This window comes from Phalaenopsis equestris, unplaced genomic scaffold (genome assembly GCF_001263595.1).
Source record: "Phalaenopsis equestris unplaced genomic scaffold, ASM126359v1 Scaffold216820, whole genome shotgun sequence".
Taxonomy (NCBI): Eukaryota; Viridiplantae; Streptophyta; class Magnoliopsida; order Asparagales; family Orchidaceae; genus Phalaenopsis; species Phalaenopsis equestris.
Window position 1 is genome coordinate 126,566 of NW_018235410.1, and position 18,807 is coordinate 145,372.

At 31.0% G+C, this 18,807-nt stretch overlaps 1 protein-coding gene across 3 annotated transcripts in view; it reads left to right on the plus strand.

Annotated features, from left to right (window-relative positions):
• The first annotated feature begins 5,291 nt into the window (after nucleotides 1-5,291).
• LOC110037207 (OTU domain-containing protein 6B) overlaps nucleotides 5,292-18,807 on the plus strand; it is a 36,757-nt gene continuing 23,241 nt past the window's right edge. For 2 of the 3 annotated variants that reach the window (XM_020741795.1, XM_020741796.1), the window contains exon 1: nucleotides 5,464-5,498. Coding sequence is in view for 1 of the 3 variants with exons in the window: in XM_020741798.1 (XP_020597457.1) it covers nucleotides 5,371-5,498 (128 nt within the window). In the remaining 2 variants the exon portion in view is untranslated. Of the gene's footprint in view, nucleotides 5,499-18,807 lie in introns of all 3 variants that reach the window. The other variant, XM_020741798.1, reaches the window with a different exon arrangement.

An 18,807-nucleotide genomic window follows, 5' to 3' on the forward strand; every position in this document is an offset into this window, starting at 1 on the left:
AACTACTTTTGGTTTTAATCGAGACTTCTTGTTGGTTTGACAATGATTTCTACTTTTAAACTAAAGTGTAGTTTTGTTTTCTCCATGGATTCTGAGTAGTTTTCTTTATCTTTCTCCTTAAAATGATAAGTAATTAAAGTGTTGGATGGAAGTTGTGGAGAGTATTGATCTTTAATGTTGGAAGAAATTGTGATAATTTAAATTCATGAACTTCATTTACTTCTTGATTGGGCCTATCCAGATGTTAAAATTTATTGTTAGAACATGTAAGAACCAGGCTGGTATTGTCTCAGTCAATAATTGGAATGAATCACATGAGGTTGTATGAATGAGAATGTAATTCATATGATTTAGTGCAAATAAATAAGGAAATTTTTTTTTGAAGGGTGTCGAGTTAGAGAACTTTAAAGTAACAGGTTAAAGCCCCCAACTTGGTTTATTATTTTAGGTTCTGATACGAGATGTTAGCCCCCAGGTGGAGGGAATCCATGGAACTCTAGAGTGAGAGCTGGTAGGTATCTTCGCTGCCGCCTAGCCGGTCTTCAAAACTATTCAAACTTTAAATTAGTCAATGTTCTTTATAGTTTCTCTAGTAAGACTAAAGAATATAATTGATCCTATTGGGCACAACACAATTTGCATACTACCACAACTGAATTCCTATGCTTACTACTGATTCATGATAATGAGAGAGATATTTTCAAATTTAGTGTTTTTCTTTTACATAAACTCAAGTTATCTTTTTAGATTGTTATGTTCTGTCAAAATATCAAAAATACCAAAAAGATTTGATATTTTATTACTACGAATACATCTCTAGTTTAAGTAATTGTCTTTTTGAAATAGAAGTTTGTTGTTCAATAGAACATATTGAATATTTTTCCCGATGGGTTCGATATTCAGGTCTTAATGAAAAAGTCATATATTACTTGATAATGATACATATACTTGCGTAGTATCCCAATATATAAATTAAAGAGTTAAAATTCTTACTTTCATCAGGATCAAGTTTTGACTTTATTGCAAAGTAAGGAAATACAAGTGAAAATATAATCAGAGACATCGTTATACTGTTGCATATAAGCAGTATCGAGGATCACATATCATCCAATCAAAGGGTGGTGGTATATTTAAATGAGCAACATTGCTAAATTTAAAAAAACATTAATTAAAGAAATATTCTTAATATGAATTTGATAGGTTGAAAAGCATGACCAATCATGAAGATTTCTAATCAAAAGCATATGACTTAGAAGAATAAAAAAAACAACTGAAAAAGCATAAATCTACCGAGGGCAGCTAGAAAAGACTGAATAAGTATGAAGTAAAGCCTATGCAAGAGCATATAACTAAGCTAGTAAATAAAATGAAGGTCATTACCTCAAAACAAAATAATAAATGCATGCTAATGATGTAAAAAACTAGAATGGTGCTTATATGTGTCGTTAATAGTGATTGTAGGACTTAAGTGTCATTTAAGCCTAGAATAAGCTTGGATGGGGCATCTTAGAATGCTATGCAGACCACCTTAACAATCAATCAATAGAAAACAGCTAATCATTGTATTCATTAGGCGAGGTGTAAGGTAATATTTAGTCTGTCATGCTAAAATAAAAGTCATCAAATTGAGATCAAGTTTATTAAACTAGAAGTATAAAGATGGTTGCATTAAACATATGACTCTAGACTAATACCTAATACAAAAACAGAAAGTATGAAGTACATTTTACCTAAAAAAATGAAAGCTTCGAAAATAGTTGATTATGGTCGACATATCTGACACCTAAACTATATATTTTACACTTATATCAACCAAAATTTTCATATCTTATAAGAAATTCCACCATTTAAACTTTTATAAAGTGAAATACACATTTTCATTCATAGGGAGGGTGTCATGTATGTAAAAAATGAAATTTATGTGTTGGATATGTAAATAGATAGGAATTAAGTGGTATGAATGTAAATCTTCCAACTTTTAGAGAATGAATTTCTCAAATTTCCTAAAGATATTTAGTCTTTTAGCATTAATAATTAAAGGAAATCAATTTTTTTAATTATTAAATAAAATAAGAAAATAACTTAAAATAAATCCAAGAAGATTTAGGTATGTCTATTATGGCAAACTAAACTTATGATTATGGCAAAACATATTAATTTTTTTAATTATTGCATGATTTATATTAATTTTTTATATCGTTATTAAGATGGCATCCACTGAAAATGCCTTGTGATGATCATGAAATTAAAAACTATAAACCGTTTGTTGGCATTTGGATAAAAATGTAAAGTTTCTCGTATTTGTGCAATTATAAAAGACTAACGGGCCAAACAATTGAAATGGCATTGTGATCACACTATGCTAAACATGACACCGAATAAGACCGCCAAAATAAAGTTAGTAACATATATCTTCTGTTTCTTCCACTAAATGATTAAGAAATAGATTTAGCAGTTCATTATTGCATGTTGGGTTGCATGCATTTATGTTAAGGAAATGTGGTACGACATATTACGTAGCATGTACAAGACATGTTCAATGTGGTAAATAAAGTGAAGCACCCAAAGTATTACAAACTAAATATCATCATCAAAACTATATAATAATGTTTTTAGTCAAACTTGCTTTCTTTTTTCCCGGAAAAACAGTATGCATGATGGATCATATCATCATTATTTCAATTTGTGATCATCGCTTTGCAACAGAGAATAGCTGAAGAAAAGAAGCAGAAAAGGAAATGAAATAAACGTTTTTTTCAATTTTCTTTCCTTAATTATAAGGCATAAAGTTGAAAATAGTAAACATTAGTGTTAGAAGAAGAAAAACAATAGTTTAACAGTAACAAATAAAAGGGATACTTATTATATGAAAAGAGGAAAACCTTATGCACATTCAAAACTCTTATTGCACACGATATGACATCTCAGCTATTGCCAAATGGCATCTCTATATATATATATATATGGATATATAATGCGCTACCAGTTGGAGGACATTGGCTGTGAAGATTTTACATTCATGTTAAAATTAGGGAAATTTACATACCAAGGCATACAATTCTTTTGTTGTTTACATATCAATATTCATATTTATAAACAAAACACTTTTGTGCTTTATATATATAACCAAACAAAAAAGAAAATATAAAAAATATTAGTTTTAATTTTAATGTATGGTAAGTCAAATATATCACCATGAGCAAGTAAATTAAAATTTGCATTAGTTTAATGACTCCATTAGTAGCACCATGGCACGGGCAAAAAGTCCCACATCGGCTAAGTGTAGACCGAATAGCAGTATTTAAGTCCTGGGCTGCCCACCACTTTGAACAGCTCTTTTGGGAGGTGACAAGTGATATCAGAGCACATTACTGTCTGTCAGGTGTGTGAACTCTCCATGGTTCAGTGGGACCCTTGGTGGAGTCGATCTGTGATGAGAACATCACGTGATTGGGTGGAGGAGAATGTCACAGACAAAAAGTCCCACACCTAGCAAAGCCCTAATTAAGGAGTCATGTAGTATCGTATACGTATCAAACATTACTCTGACACATCTCCAACACATATCCGACATAACACAAAAATGTCTGAATTAAATACTATTTAAAAAAAACAAAATTTAAAAAGTATTTTTACGATTGAAATTAAAAAAAATGTTAGCTTTAGGAAAGATTTGCATACATACCACTCATTACTTATGTATTTACGTATCTAACACATAAATTTTAGTTTTTACACATATGTCATCTTACTTATATATGAACATAAAAAAGGTGTATTCCATTTGAATTATATATTTAGATGTGACATGAAAGATTTGGGTGGCATAAATGTAAAAATCAAAGTTTAGGTGTTAGATATGTAAATACATAAGAATATGTTTGTGTTTATGTAAATGCTCGAAAATTTATTTAACGAACATTAAAATTTTAAAACTTAAAACCTAATAATCCAACTTGTGGAGATCTCCTTCCGCCTTCACTTCGGCTTCACTACCCTCCATCTCATCGTTGAGACCATCGTTCTTTGCTGCCCGTTTTAAATCCTTTGCATCACTGCTATGTTGTATTGCAATTATCTTTAAGTTTTGTATGTCATAAATTAAAGAATTATCTATGCACATTCTAATTTTTGATAGTTAATGTTATATATATACTTTTTATTACAACGACATGTCCGACACATGCCTTATTCTTTATTTTCAATAATAGACATATCTCTTATGCATATCATATTATGTTCATGTCCTCGTATCTGTCCAACTTAGACAATTGTTGAAAACCTTGAAGACTATTTCATAAGTTGTACCTTGCTAGTTGGAAAGAGTAGTATTTTCTTGGACAAGATTAATTAGGGCAAGTACCATATCAGCTCTCTTAAGCCACATTATGAATAAAGAATCAATATTGTTTGACATATAGATGTTTTGGTGGGGCACATAGAACGAGTTGTTATACATTAAATTCATTATTTAACATATAAATAGTTTTAAAATCCTAATTTTCCATTTGATTTCTAATTTTGGCTGAATGAAGAATATATATAATTATCTCAAATTGCATTTAAAAAGGATTTTAAAAGCAAATTCTCTAGTTTGATCGTCACATAAATATATCGGTTCGATAGTTCAAAAAAATTACCTGCGTGTTTAATTTGTAAGTAATAATATTTTGGGTGGACTGTTTATAACTATTGTTTTTTTTTATATATATTTCTAAGGGTCATCATAACATTAAAGAAAAAAAAGGAGATGACTTTCATTTCATAAAAAAAAATTAGCTATTTATAAAAGAGAGATTTACATAGGCATCACACAAGTTTTATGGATTTGCACAGCAAATATCAAAATTTGATATTTATACATTATAAGTTTATCATAAAAATATGTATTTCACTTGTAAAAATAAATGATGGTCATATTAAAAACATTAATGATATACACCTAATATTTAAAGTATATGCACGCATAAGAATTGAGTAGTATGTATATAAATTGCCTTTCATGAAATTAGCACTGAAATATAGGAGAAATTATTGCATACGGGCACTGCGTGTATCTCTGCATGCGGTGTCCGATCCTGACCGTAGATCACGGCTACAGTCAGGATTTTTTTAATAAATCACTCCAATCCGTATGAAATAATTTTTGGAAATATAGACCTCGAAGAAAATATTATCCCTTTTTCTTTTGCATTAAATAAATGCTTCTCCGTGATTGTCGATGGTCGAGGCTTGGAAGTTCAGTTTTTTCTTTGTTCGATTAAAAAAGGATCGCCGTAACTAGCCTAATGGCCTCACAAATCCCGACCTAATATACCTCTTAGGGCTGCTGGTTCGTTGTCTCCCGTCTTTGCTTCACTCGCGCCTTCCATGTCCTTCGTATCCTCTGTCATGGAGCCTCCGAAAGGTGAGGCAGGGGGTGATTTTGGCGAAGTGTTTGCAACCAATTCTATTGAAATAAAAAAAGAGTCTCTTGAAGAGATACGAGCAAGGCAAAGGTAATTACTTCTTTAATCTGTTCCTGTTCTGAGTGATCCTCTTTCTGAATTACATTCTCCTTCATTAGGCTTTCTAGTTAGGATGGTTGTTGCTGTGATGTGCGCCATAAGTGAATAAGGAAGGAGCTTTTAAGAAACTAGGAAAGCTGCGTGTATTAAGTGCAATCAAATTTCTTTTTTCTGTGTTTCATAATAAAGGCGTATTATAAATGGGCTTTGAGTAAGGATTTTTAATCAAAATTGGAGTTTTGGTATTGCTTATTATTGATAAATATAGTTACTTGAGCTTCCTGGAACTAGTAAACTATTTGTCCCTAACTGGTCATGAATATAGGGCTTATGTCCCTCATTCTCTTCGGTTTGAGTTTATGTTAAGTACTAATTTACTTGGAGATGGGTGGCTCTGTTCATGTTTTAATTGAGCTTAGGTTTCATGTGGAGAGAATCCAATCATTGAGTATTGTTTGACCCAGAGAAATTATTTCCACACCCACTTGATTGGATTTAATTTAATTTAATTTAATTTAATTTGTATATTGCTGTTCTTTTTCAAGGTGGTTAAAATATAGGGTGCATATTATGAGATTGTCTTGATTTTTAAGTTGATTTTCATGTCTTCCATCCCACTTGATGCTGACACTGTTTAATGCTAACTTTCTTTGCTTGATTGAAATGATGAATACAACTTTGCTTGTTTGGATCTTTTTTAATATCTGAAAATGTATCTATAAACCAAGTCCTATAATTATATAGCAGGAATTTTGATATGTCATGCTATGTTTATAGTTCTAGAAATGTTATTATTATTTAAATATCTAAATGAAATTTATAATCATAGGTCCTGTCTAGACATTTTCTTATTTGGTATGGAAATACCTTTATTACTTTAGGGGAAAACTATTATGTGGTGCAATTGGCTAGCGAGCTACTAGAATTATACTTCTGTTAAGAATTATGCATAGAAGAAATCTGATTAAAAATTATAAAAAAATGCAATTATTTGTGTTATTGTTTGATTTTTACGACCAAATATCAAAGCTCATTTTAGTGTTCTTTGCTTAAATTTCACTTAAACCTTAAAAGTGAGCGGTTTTTGACAATTGTATCTGCTTTGGTTGGATATCGTTTAAATTGTTTTTATTGAATTTTAGTTTTTTTTTTTTTGTTTTTTGGGTTGTTATGTTTTTTGGGTTGTTAGTGCTTAGTTAGTGCTTATATGGACTTGTTTTTGCTTGTTTTTTATGGGCCGAACACTCACAAAATTACACTAAGCATGGATGTGCGCTGAAACTAACCCTCTAGTCGCAAGAGGCATGCATTATATTCCAGTTCCTTCCATCTTATGCCTGTTTTTTTTTTCCTTGAAAACCTTCCTGCCGAATGCATTTGATCCCAAAACCTTTAGGTATATAATGTTTGGCTTTTTACAATTGCAATACTTCAATTAATTTCATAGTTTGTGACAACTACAAGGAGTATTGTATTAAAGTGTAAACAAAGAAACCAATACTACTAGTATGAAATGAGTTGAACTTTCAAACTCTTATCCTTAAAAGCGTTCAATAGATTCCTCGAAGAGATTTGTTTATTATTTACTTGATGAAACATGTTTATTTTTTACAACATTCCTGCCCAATGCATTTGAATCCAACAGCTACACATATATACTGTGAAGGTTCTCCATTGTCCTACTTAAATGGTTTTCATACTTCGCTATAGCCACCATAAGTATTGCATTCAAACAAAGTAAACTACAGTTAGTTTGTGCTGTGTCCATCTCCCAAATTCTTATATGTGAAGGCTTTTAGTTGTTTGCAATGGAGATCTTCCCATTTTTTCATTAATGTGCATGCATTACTTCTAGTTATATTTGTCTATATTTAAAAGTTGCAATGATTTTATTTTTTATAGAATCATATTTATAAAATTGTTTTGTGTTAATTATTTATTTATCTTAAGATTATAAAATCATATGTTAAGTACTTGAAGGTATCTTACCAGATAAGTATTTAATTTTTAAAATTATACTAAGTTAAAAAATATGCCTAGATGTTGAAATTATGATAAAGAAAGCTAAAATCAAATCATGTTGCAGTTTTGTCAACATGGCAAACATAAAGCAATTTGCAAAGCTTATATTTTTTTTGCTCAAGAAGCACTAATAGGCATGAACACGTTAAGTGAATTCTTAATGACTACATTATAGAATAACACAAGGCATGCACAATTACAATCTATGGGTAACAAAATAATCAGCATATTTCCATTTTTGTTATCATCATCAATAACCTTAATTAAGCTCCATTAATTCTTGTTGAGCTCAACATTGTGTGTTGAATATTATTTTCTGTTTAGCAATTTTTTTTTTTCACAACATGTTGCTATGCCACTTTTTCTTTAACACATTTCATAATTACCTTTTTTTGTTAATTTTATCTTTACTTATTGGTGCATCTTCTACCGTCGATTTTATATACTCAATTCATCTCTTCTATTATCTTTTCATCAATAAACTATTTTTATTGTTTCTATAATTTAATAAATTTTTATGACTATGTTGAACCATAAAAGATTGTACTTTAATTTATGATCACTTCAGTGACTTGTTTGAGTACTTTTTTAATTAATGATTACTCAAATAGGTTATGAATGATATTTTCTTTCACACTATGTTCAAATCAAATTATAGAAGAAGACTTAGTAAGTAAAGTTGGCTTTCTTTCAGTAAATTTTTTTTTTTCACCTTAAACGCTTTTGTAAGATTTCCTTAGCTTCCTTTATAGAAGTTGTTATTATGACTTACCAATAATCTACATAGAAATAATAAAAATTTTAGGTGTCTTATGGCTTGAACACTGTCATTGTCGGATCTCAGGCTTTGAATGCAAAAAGTAGGTTGTTTTAGTTAGTTGGTAACCAACGTAAATTTTTGTTGAATAATATTGAAATGAATCCTTTAAATCATTGTGTAATGGCTAGGGCATCCCCTAGAAGCGGCACGCTGTAACACTTGAATACAATAAATAGTGTGTAGGGGATGTTATACTAGCGTCTATGTAGTGCCAAATAAACTAGACTTTCCACATTATGGGCGGATGTGAGTAAAGAAGCTAGTCAGTGAAAGTAATATTAGGATAACCTCTTGGAATATAGACACTTTCACAGATAAATTAATGAAATTAGTAGATATTGTGGTTTATAGGAAGATAAATATCTTATGCATTCAAGGGACTAAATGTGTTTGAGAAAAGACTAAGGAGATTAATAGCTTAGGTTTTAAACTTTGGTATTCAAGTAGGAGTCGCACTAGAAATGGTGTAGGTTTAATTATATATATCGGTTTGACAAATAATGTTGTCAAAATTAATAAAATTGGAGATAGAATCATAGCCATAAAATTTGTTGTTGATACTAAGGTTTTTGATGTTATAAGTGTTTATGTTCCTCATGTAGGTTTAGGTATAGGTTCAAAAAAAATTTAGAATGACCTAGAAGAATTAATACACATGTTAAAGAAATAATTTTTATTGTTGGATTTTTAAATAGATAAATTGATAAAGTGGTAGAAGATTTTAGAAGTATTCATGGTGGCTACCATTTTGGAGTGATTAATGAAGAAGGTAGAACCATATTAGATTTTGCTTTAGCTTATTATTTTATTATTGTTAATACTTTATTTAAGAAAGAGATGAAGATATTATTTTTTCTAGAAATAGATCTAATAAAACACAAATTCATTATTTTCTTTTGAGAAAAAGAAATCGATGAGAATGTAAAGATTGTAAGGTTATTTTAAATAACAATTAAGTATTCAACATCGATTATTAGTTCTTGATTTTAAGATGAAGAGTTTTAAGATAAAAAATACAATAAAACGTTGTCATAGAATTATATGGGGGCACCTAAAAGACACAAATAAAGTTATTTTTATGAGTAAACTTCAAGATTTAAATATTTGGAATGTTCATGAAGAAGCTAATTTTATGTGGGATAAAGTTACAATTGCTATTAAACAATTGACAAAAGATTTACTTAGAGAATCAAAAGGAAATTTTTTTATAAATAAAAATAGTTGGTGGTCGAATAATAATGTGCAATAAAAGATAAAATTTAAGTTGTGTTATAAAAAATTGTTTAAATGTAAAAGCTTAGAGAACTGAGAACAAAGTCTAACAGAGTCTAAGAGAACAATTTGTGACGCTATGAATTCTGCATATAGTGAGCTTTATAATAGATTAGATACTAAAAAGGGTGAAAAATATATGTATAAAATAACAAAATAAAGAGAAAAGTAAAGTAAGGTTTAATTCAAGTAAAGCATATTCAAGATAAAAGTCAAAAAAAGCTTTTTTTAGAGAAAAATGTTCAACACAAGTGGGTGAACTATTTTGATAAACTTTTCAATGAAGCTTTTGAAAATACGATCAATTTTAGTGATCTTAATTTCATTAATAATAATAATAATTTTTATTTTTACCGTCGTATTAGTAAAAAAGAAGTCGAGAAAGATTTAAAGAAAACTAAGGGTGAAAATCAATAGAACCTGATGATCTCCCAATTGAAGTGTGGAAATATATAGGATATTTGGAGTTTCTTAGAGTACTAAACTCTTTAATATTATTTAAAAAACTAAAAAGATACCCGATAAGTGGAGGAAGAGTTTTTTGGTCTCTATTTTTAAGAATAAAGGGATGCATAAGAGGGCCCAAATTATAGAGGAATTAAGTTATTGTGTCATACTTTAAAATTATGATAGAGTGTAATTGAATATAGATTAAAACGTGATACAAAAATTTCTCATAATCAATTTGGATTTATGTCAAGCCAATCTATTATGGAAGTTATAAATTTATTGAGATGTTTGATGGAGAAGTACAGAGAGAATGAGGATCCATATATGATTTTTATTGATTTAGAAAAAATCTTATATTAAGGTTCCAAGAGAAGTTCTTTGGAGAGATCTAGGATCGGCTTTAAGCCCATGTATTTTTGCTTTAGTTACTGATGTTCTCACTGGACATATACAGGAGGATGTACCTTGGTGTATGCAGATGTTCTCACTGGACATATACAGGAGCATGTACCTTGGTGTATGCTTTTTGCTGATGATATCCTTCTTGTGGACAAGACTAGAGGAGTTCCGGAAAAACTTGAATTATGGATGTCTACATTGGATTCTAGGAGTTCAGGAAAAACTTGAATTATGGATGTCTACATTGGATTCTAAAGGCCTTTGTTTGAGCAGATCTAATAATGTATACATGGAATGCAATTTTAATAGTAGTAGCTCTAGTGATATAGCTGTAACTATGGGTGATCAAATCATTAAAAAGTGTGAACGTTTTAGATATCTCGGGTATATTATTTAGAGTGATGGTGGTATAGATGAGGATGTTATTAGTAGAATTCAGGTTGGTTCGTTGAAGTGGAGTAATGCATCAAGCTATTTATGTGATAGAAAAGTACCGCTTAGATTTAAAAGAAAAATTTTAAAGATGGTAGTGAGACCTGCAATGCTTTATGGCACAAAATGTTGGTCTTTAAAAGTGAAACATAAAGCAAAGTTAAGTGTTGTTCATATGAGAATGCTTAGCTGAATGAGTGACTTGACACATAGAGACAATGCAAAACCAATTTATCCTTGAAGGGGTTGGTGTAGCTTCAGTTGTAGACAAGGTTAAAGAGAATCGTCTTAGATGATCTGGTCACATTAAACGTTAACCACCTGATGATCTGATTTGGAGGGTAGATGTTTAAGACTCAACTTATGTTAAGAAAGACAGAGGTAAACCTAAAAAGACGGGTTTACAAAATGATCTTAATCTATTAGAATTAAATGAAAATATGACACTCAATAGGGCACAATGTAGACAAAGGATTCATGTTGCCGACCCCACTTAATGGGATAAAGGCTTGTTGTTTTTGTTGTCTTATAGAGTTTGAGGTGCTAGATGCTACTCCCTTAGGTGTTTGTTGAGTGAAATGAAATGCTAAAGAGGGAATAATCATAACACAATTTTTTTTAGTTGTAATTAGTTCTTTTAGAGGGTATAGTAATCCTCTTATAAATCATGATGGAAATTGATAATTTTAAGTTTAAAAATATTTTAAATGGCTTTTATTTATACGTGCCCCCAGCCCCACCCCCAACCCCACCCCCAAGAACATTTTCTAAAACTATGCGAAATTTGTAGCATGTCCAATCTGTTCCATATAATTCTAGTTCTTTTCTTCAATGAATTTATCACTTTCCATTTCTTCCTTTATCTGACAAATTTATTCTCAAGGTTTACTTGTTTACGATTTGAATTTGCATAAAGGTTTATCGAACTTGTTTCTAGGAGTTTATCCTTGTCTATCCAACATCACTTTCCATTTCTTCCTTTATCTGACAAATTCATTCTCAAGGTTTACTTGTTTACAATTTGAATTTGCATAAAGGTTTATCAAACTTGTTTCTAGGAGTTTATCCTTGTCTATCCAACTTTTTGATCTCTTTTTAGAGCATACCATACCATGTTTTTAGCATAAAAAACTAAATTGTTGTCAGTATTTTCAGTATAATCACTCTCTTAAATCAAGGCAAGGTTCTTACTTCACGTGGTTTGAAGAAGGATGGTAATTCAAGAATGCCTTAGTGATAGCATCTCCTTGATAGAGGCATTTGCTGCTCTATTTTCTCATCTCAAATACTTGTGGCCCTTGGTCAACGCTAACTAAGATTTTTATTATTTTTAATAAGATTTAGATTTGGAATATTTCATGTACCATGAAGACCCAAGAAAAAGGCGCATGAAACTTAGTTTTTTGTACAAACAAGAGAAACAACAAATCAGTAAAACCATTACTAGGTTGAACTTGTAACCAATTGCAACCCAAAATTGGTCATTATATCTTTACTCTATCCCACTTCAAGTCTCCAACCAAAAAGAAGAAAATTGTGAGGTTTAGTTTTATAGTTGCAGAGTTGAAGTATGCAACCTAACTCAAGCTCTTCTCATAACATTAATAAATTTTTAATTCTGTTGGTTGGATTGATCGGCTGCATGCCAATCCAAACTCCCTCAGGTAGTCAATTGTAATAGAAATAAAATATACGGATAATAGGCTTTTTCATGTCAGCTCATTGCTTCCCTTTACACCTTTTGTGTGGATATGGCATATGCATAGAATCATAAGATCATGCATTGATGTAAGCCATGCATCACCACCAAACCAAGTTGAGGGAAAATGACAAACCAGCAATTGAAGCGACAAATGACAACATCTTTTAATCGGTTAGCTAATACAATAAATAATCAAATGTTAGGAACACAAAACAAACTAGCATAAGACCAGCAGTATTCTTGAAAACAATTGAAAGAAGCCAGCTAGCTGTAAAAGCCACCTGGGAAGGAAATATAACATTGAGTTTGAGGAAGAAAGAACTTGATGAGGGACATGCATGTATACAAGCGATGATCTTGAGTTTAAACCTAGCTTTGTAGGAAAATGGCAATAGATGTGAAAAGAAAGACATTCTAACATTAGTTGACTGCTCATGCTAACTACCTCTTAGTTTTGTAAGTGAACGAGTTCTAGTTTAGGGATGAGGCTGAGGTTGATTGGGTCACATGCTTGAGCTACTTGCAGGGATTTATACTTGCATGATAGTTTTCATTTTGGTGAAGTAGAGCAAAGGAGCTTCACTGAGAATCAGCTTGTGCCATTGCTCCTTTGGATAGTGTGATTGAAACCAGAAATGATGCTTAAAGAGTGTCATGGACTGAATTGTATTCGGTAACTGTTTGAACTCTTTACAACTCTTTGGCCATTCATTTTATCTCTTGGTTGTATGTGAATTGCATTTAACCTTTCGTGCACACACGCTAAATCAATTTGACAACGCTGCTCTTTTATAAGCTTGAAATTGAATCCAAAACTAGTAATTAAAATCTTGATTTTAGTTGTTTAGGTTTAGGCTAGTGATAACTAAGTGTCTTGCGACTCGAGGAGAATGTTGTATTTGGTTTAGGGTATTACTAAGAAGGATAGATCAGGAAAAAATTTTCATGTAAAGACTATGGGAGTAGCATTTGTTGATGATAACGTAGTAGAAAACAGATATAAGTGGTTTGAGCATGTGCAACAGAAGGCAGAAGATCAACCAATATGGAAATTAAATAATATAAATGTGGAAGGATTAGATAAAAAAACGGGCTAGTAGCAAGATTGCTAGGACTTGGGCAAATAAAAGTGCAGAGAGTTAACACCTTTTGTAGCACATAGTAGGAATGAATGAAGATTGAGGATTCCTGAAATTGTATCCTTTGGTTGCGATGTGGATAAAATGATTATGAGGAGGGGTTTATTGATTTTATTGATCACGCATATTATTGAACGCTTAACCACTTTTTAATCCTACAAAATTATAGTTTAAGTAGGGTTGTAATATGCGCAATATTCTAATCCTAACTATGGAAAAGAAGAATTGGTTAGAAAGCCTTTTATGTTCATTTATTTAATGAGTATTTATACTCAAATTTACCTTGAAACTAATTAAAAGTTTTTTATTACAAAGAATTAAAAGATTAAATCTGTTGTCCAAAGCTTCTTAGATGGTGGGAGAAGGGATAAATGCTTAGCACTCCCATTGTCATGTTAAGTATATGAATCTATGACAGTCATTTTCCTCAATAACCATATAAATTTGTGGCACACTTTTTTCTATGTTAAGCACATAAATCTGTGGCTCTTTTCATTCTTTATTTAGTAATCCTAATATTTTAATTACAGCATCAAACTAGATGATAATGATCAATGTGGAGGATAGCGCTGAGAAAGATAACATCATGATTGTCTGAGTGTCGATGCTTCGATATGGTTCTAATTATTATTTAATGTGACAAAAGTCACCAAGCTTTTAAAAGGAAGGGCCACTAAACTATACATAAACTTAAAAGCGGTCGGACTTTGGATTAAAGAGAACAAATGTCTCTCCAAATTTTATTTATTTTCAACTTTGTTATGAAAGAGTATATAAGGGCATATATAAAGCCTTATAAAAAAGAGGGAAAGCGATGAATTCAGCCATTATAAGAGAATTACAATAAAAATACTAGGAAATAGTTAATTTAAATTCCCCCATAGTATGAATTTTTATTTTGAACTCTTAATTAGTATTTTTTTTATTGAATTTTAAAATTTGCAGATGTTTAAGCATCTCTTCTTGCTTGGTTGACCTTTGACTTGTGGATAGTGATTAAATGATATGAAATTAATCCCATTTGCTGTAATTCTCTCTTTTCTTTCTTTCTTGGAAGCCTCTTTTACTCAAGAGGTTATTCTTCTTAATTACTATGAGATCCAGCAAGGATAGATATGATATTATTATTTCCTTGTGCAATTTTACATCTTTGGTCAAAATTCCAAGCTTCCATAAAACTTTTTGCCTCCAGATTTAAAATTTCATATGGTATTGATGCTATCTTTGCCTTTATACACCATGATCTATGCTTTTTTCCAAAAAAAAAAAAAAAAATAGAAGATAAAAAAATCACTTTTCAATTCAGCTTTGTAAAAGAGATTCAAGATCTCTTCAAGATAGTTCCTTGCTTTGCCTATTTGTCTCTTTTCTATACTTGAGTTTGCTTAAAAAAATTGAATATGAATAATATTCATGTGCCCAAATTCACTTTTCTCATGAGATAGGACATCCTTATAAATATATAATAAAAATATATATAATAATTTTCTTATATGCATGAATAATCTTAAGCACCAATATGATAATTTTGATTAATTATAGGAAACCTTATTATATTCTCTATGATAATGTCAATAAAATTTGAATCATATCCACCATTTCATATGTATTATGAATTCACCAAACCCAATGATACTTAAATTCAGATAAATAAAATTCTCTCTAGTGCTAAAAAAGAAAGCCAAAGGACTCTAAACACATTATAAAAATTTAAATTTATTTTCCTATAATTTTGCAAAGATGGTTTACTAACCAAAGTATTAATACAAGATGGTTGTTGAACTCTTAACCCTTTGTAGAATTGATGATAAGTTCATGATGAGAAAGAGCATTGTGGGGCGGGATTTGAAATCATAATTAAAGACAATCAAAGAATTTCATAAGGAGAAGTCATCAAAACATATTTCGCATGCAATGGATGTTTAGACTTTAGATTTGATACCAAATTTGATGAAGTGTGGAGGGTGGACTGGAGGAAGCTAATACCATGAGTGTCTAAGTGGGGAAGTTTGGTCATAGTTAGAAAAAAAAAATAACTATGGGAGAAAGCCATCAAATTACCCTATAGGAAGAGCCAAAAAGCCATACCTAAACCTCACAGCTACTAAGCATTAGCTTCAAAAGCGAAAAAACATCTCACTATGTTTTATTTTTTTTCAACTCTGTTATCAAAGAGCACATGAGGACATATATATAGCCTTACAAAAGGAAAAGAGAGATGAATTCAACTGTTATAAGATAATTACAAAGAGAAAAATGCAAAGAAATAATCAATTTAATCTCCCTCATACCATGAATTTTGAATTTAAACTCTTTTTGGGTAGTCTCCTCAAATTTTTAAGTTTGCATATTGCTTAAATCTTTCCTCCATAGTCGCCCATCCCTTGGCTTGTGGAATATGATCAAGAGGATGTTTGGTCTGCTGAAAAAGTAATGCAGTTTAAAATGATTGCAATACAAAAGTAATGTGTTGTATTTGAAATATATTAGAGTTATTTAGTTTGAAGTAAAATAAACGTGCGACTCTATATTTTTTTTTGTTTGGTTTGAAAAAAAATGAAATAATGTCTTTTAATGGAGGTGGCGGTCGCTGGAGGTGCAGCCAATGACGGCGGGACAGTGATGGCTGGTTACTGTGATAGTGGCGGTTGTGGCTGTGGTTGCAGCTGCAACGATGGTTGTGGTTTTTGGCGGGTAGGGGTGGTTGGCATTAGTGGCAGGAGGTGGTGGCGAATATCGGCGGCGGTGACCAGAGATGGCTACGGTAGTGGTGGCTTGTGGTGGCCAGCGAATGGTCGGTGCCTGATAGATGGCGACAATGTCTGTGTTTGGCGAAAGCAAATGCCAACGGTGTGTGGCCGATCGACGACCCGGGATGTTCGGGTGGCAATGGGCGGCCGACAACTTGCGTCAGGCAAGCGGTGTAAGCGGCCGACAACACTTTGGATAGAGCTATATATATGAAATTCGATTAAATCCATTGTAATATAAAGGCACTGAAAATGAACAAAAGAATGTCTTCTAAATTCATTTTTAATTTACTTTGAGTTTATAATTCTCCATGCCAAACACTAAAATCCTAAAAGCCCTATAAAATGAATACACACTACTTTTGCAGCAAATCAAACAACCCCTAAAAGATTTGAGATTCATCCCATGTACTTTAATTCCCCCTTTCCTTTTTTGCTTGGATGCCCTTTTTTTTTGAAGAGATTATTCTTCTCAATTATTGTGGAACCCACTGAGTTAATAAGATAGATTTGATTTATTATTTCCTTACATAATCTCACATCTTTGGTCAAAATTTTAACCTTCCATAAAATTTTACTCTAAATTGAACTTAATTAATTTTACATGGGTTTCATCCTACCTCGACTAAAATTTATATTGCTCCAACGTGATCTCACAAAAAAAAAGAGCAAAGAAAAAGAAAATATAAAAATTTTAATTAAGCCTTTTAAAAGCGATTCAAGATTTTTTAAAGATGCTTCCTTGGACAAATTATCTCCGTTCTATATTTGAATTTGCTTTCAAAAATTGAATTTTAGTTAGATCCCATGTGCTCAAATTTAGTTTCTATATGAGGTAGGACATCCCTTATAAGGTGGAGTTGATTTATATTTTCAAGTAGTGTTGGCTTTCCCATATATGGTTGAGAGAATTGAGTTGTTAGGTTTGAGTTAATTTTAATTTAATATACTAATATGTAACATAAATTTTTGTATTAAGTTAATGCTTAAAAATAATTACATGAACAAGCAATATTATGAATAATTTAGAATCATAAATATGATATGCATGTGATCTCAATAGTTTCTAATACAAATATATAATATTTTTTAACATTTAAAAAACTATTCGAGGTGCGCCTTTATTTGAGGCTCAGGAGTGCCTCAATGCTTAAGACTCGTTGATGCTTTAAGCCTCATTGCTATTGGTTAAGCTTATGCCTTTTTGAAAGAGTCACGCTTCTCGTGGTGCAATGCCTCAAGGCATTTGAGGCATGCCTTAATCCTGAGTGCAACATCCACCTGAGCTGGTTCGAGCATAGTTCTAAGCCATTTCGGGCATCATCGAAGCAATCATCTCCCTATTCAGCATTGATGTCCCATCCAAACCTCACAACATTACTGATGAAGCCTCGCTTCGTCTCTTTTTAAAGCATTTCTGGTAGAGCCTATTCTTCTCCACCACCTTTTTTTTCTGCCATCGGCCAGATTTTTCCATGACTTCCCCTCCGTGAGCTTCGTGCTATGTATGTATGTATATATCTATATATGTATATATGTAAAGTAGGATTTACTGTTATCGAATTTGATAAGTCTTGGTAATTTCTGTAGCAGCAACTAATATATGTAAATATTTAACTTTTTTCCAATTTTTTTCATTAGTATCACTTATATCCTATACTTTTATCCAATGGTTGTAAATATCTAAATATATTTTGATTTATTGTGGTTTGTTATAATTATGATGTATGTTTAATTTTATGAGTTTTTAATTCTTCTGTTTTGAGGCTTACACCTCGTTCCACCTCTATGCTTACACCTTGCCTCACTATGAAAAAATAGATTAATTCCCGATTTCATCTTCTTAAACATTTGATAATTTTCTTACATGCCTGAACAATATTAACTACTAATATGATAATTTTGATTAATCAGGGACTGCATTATTAAATTTTATATGATATCATGGCAAATAAAAAAATCTGTAATTTTTTTCCTGAACCTATTATGAATCAGTTCTATCATTTTAAATTTATCATAGATATACCTATGTATATACCTATTATGAATCAGTTCTATCATTTTAAATTTATTAAGATATTTTTGAATGTAGAGTTGCAATGTTCTTTGATATATGTCAGCTAGTTGACTTTTTATTGAAACAGTTTCTTAATGACTTTTATAAATATGTCATATGTATTGCCCATAATACATTACGATAGTGTGAGATTTGAGGAATATTTAGTGAAGGGTGTATGGTTTTCTTGACTTTATTTTTATCTCATTCCATAAATGATTTTTTTTTTAATCTTCGAAATCATTCCTTTGGGATTGT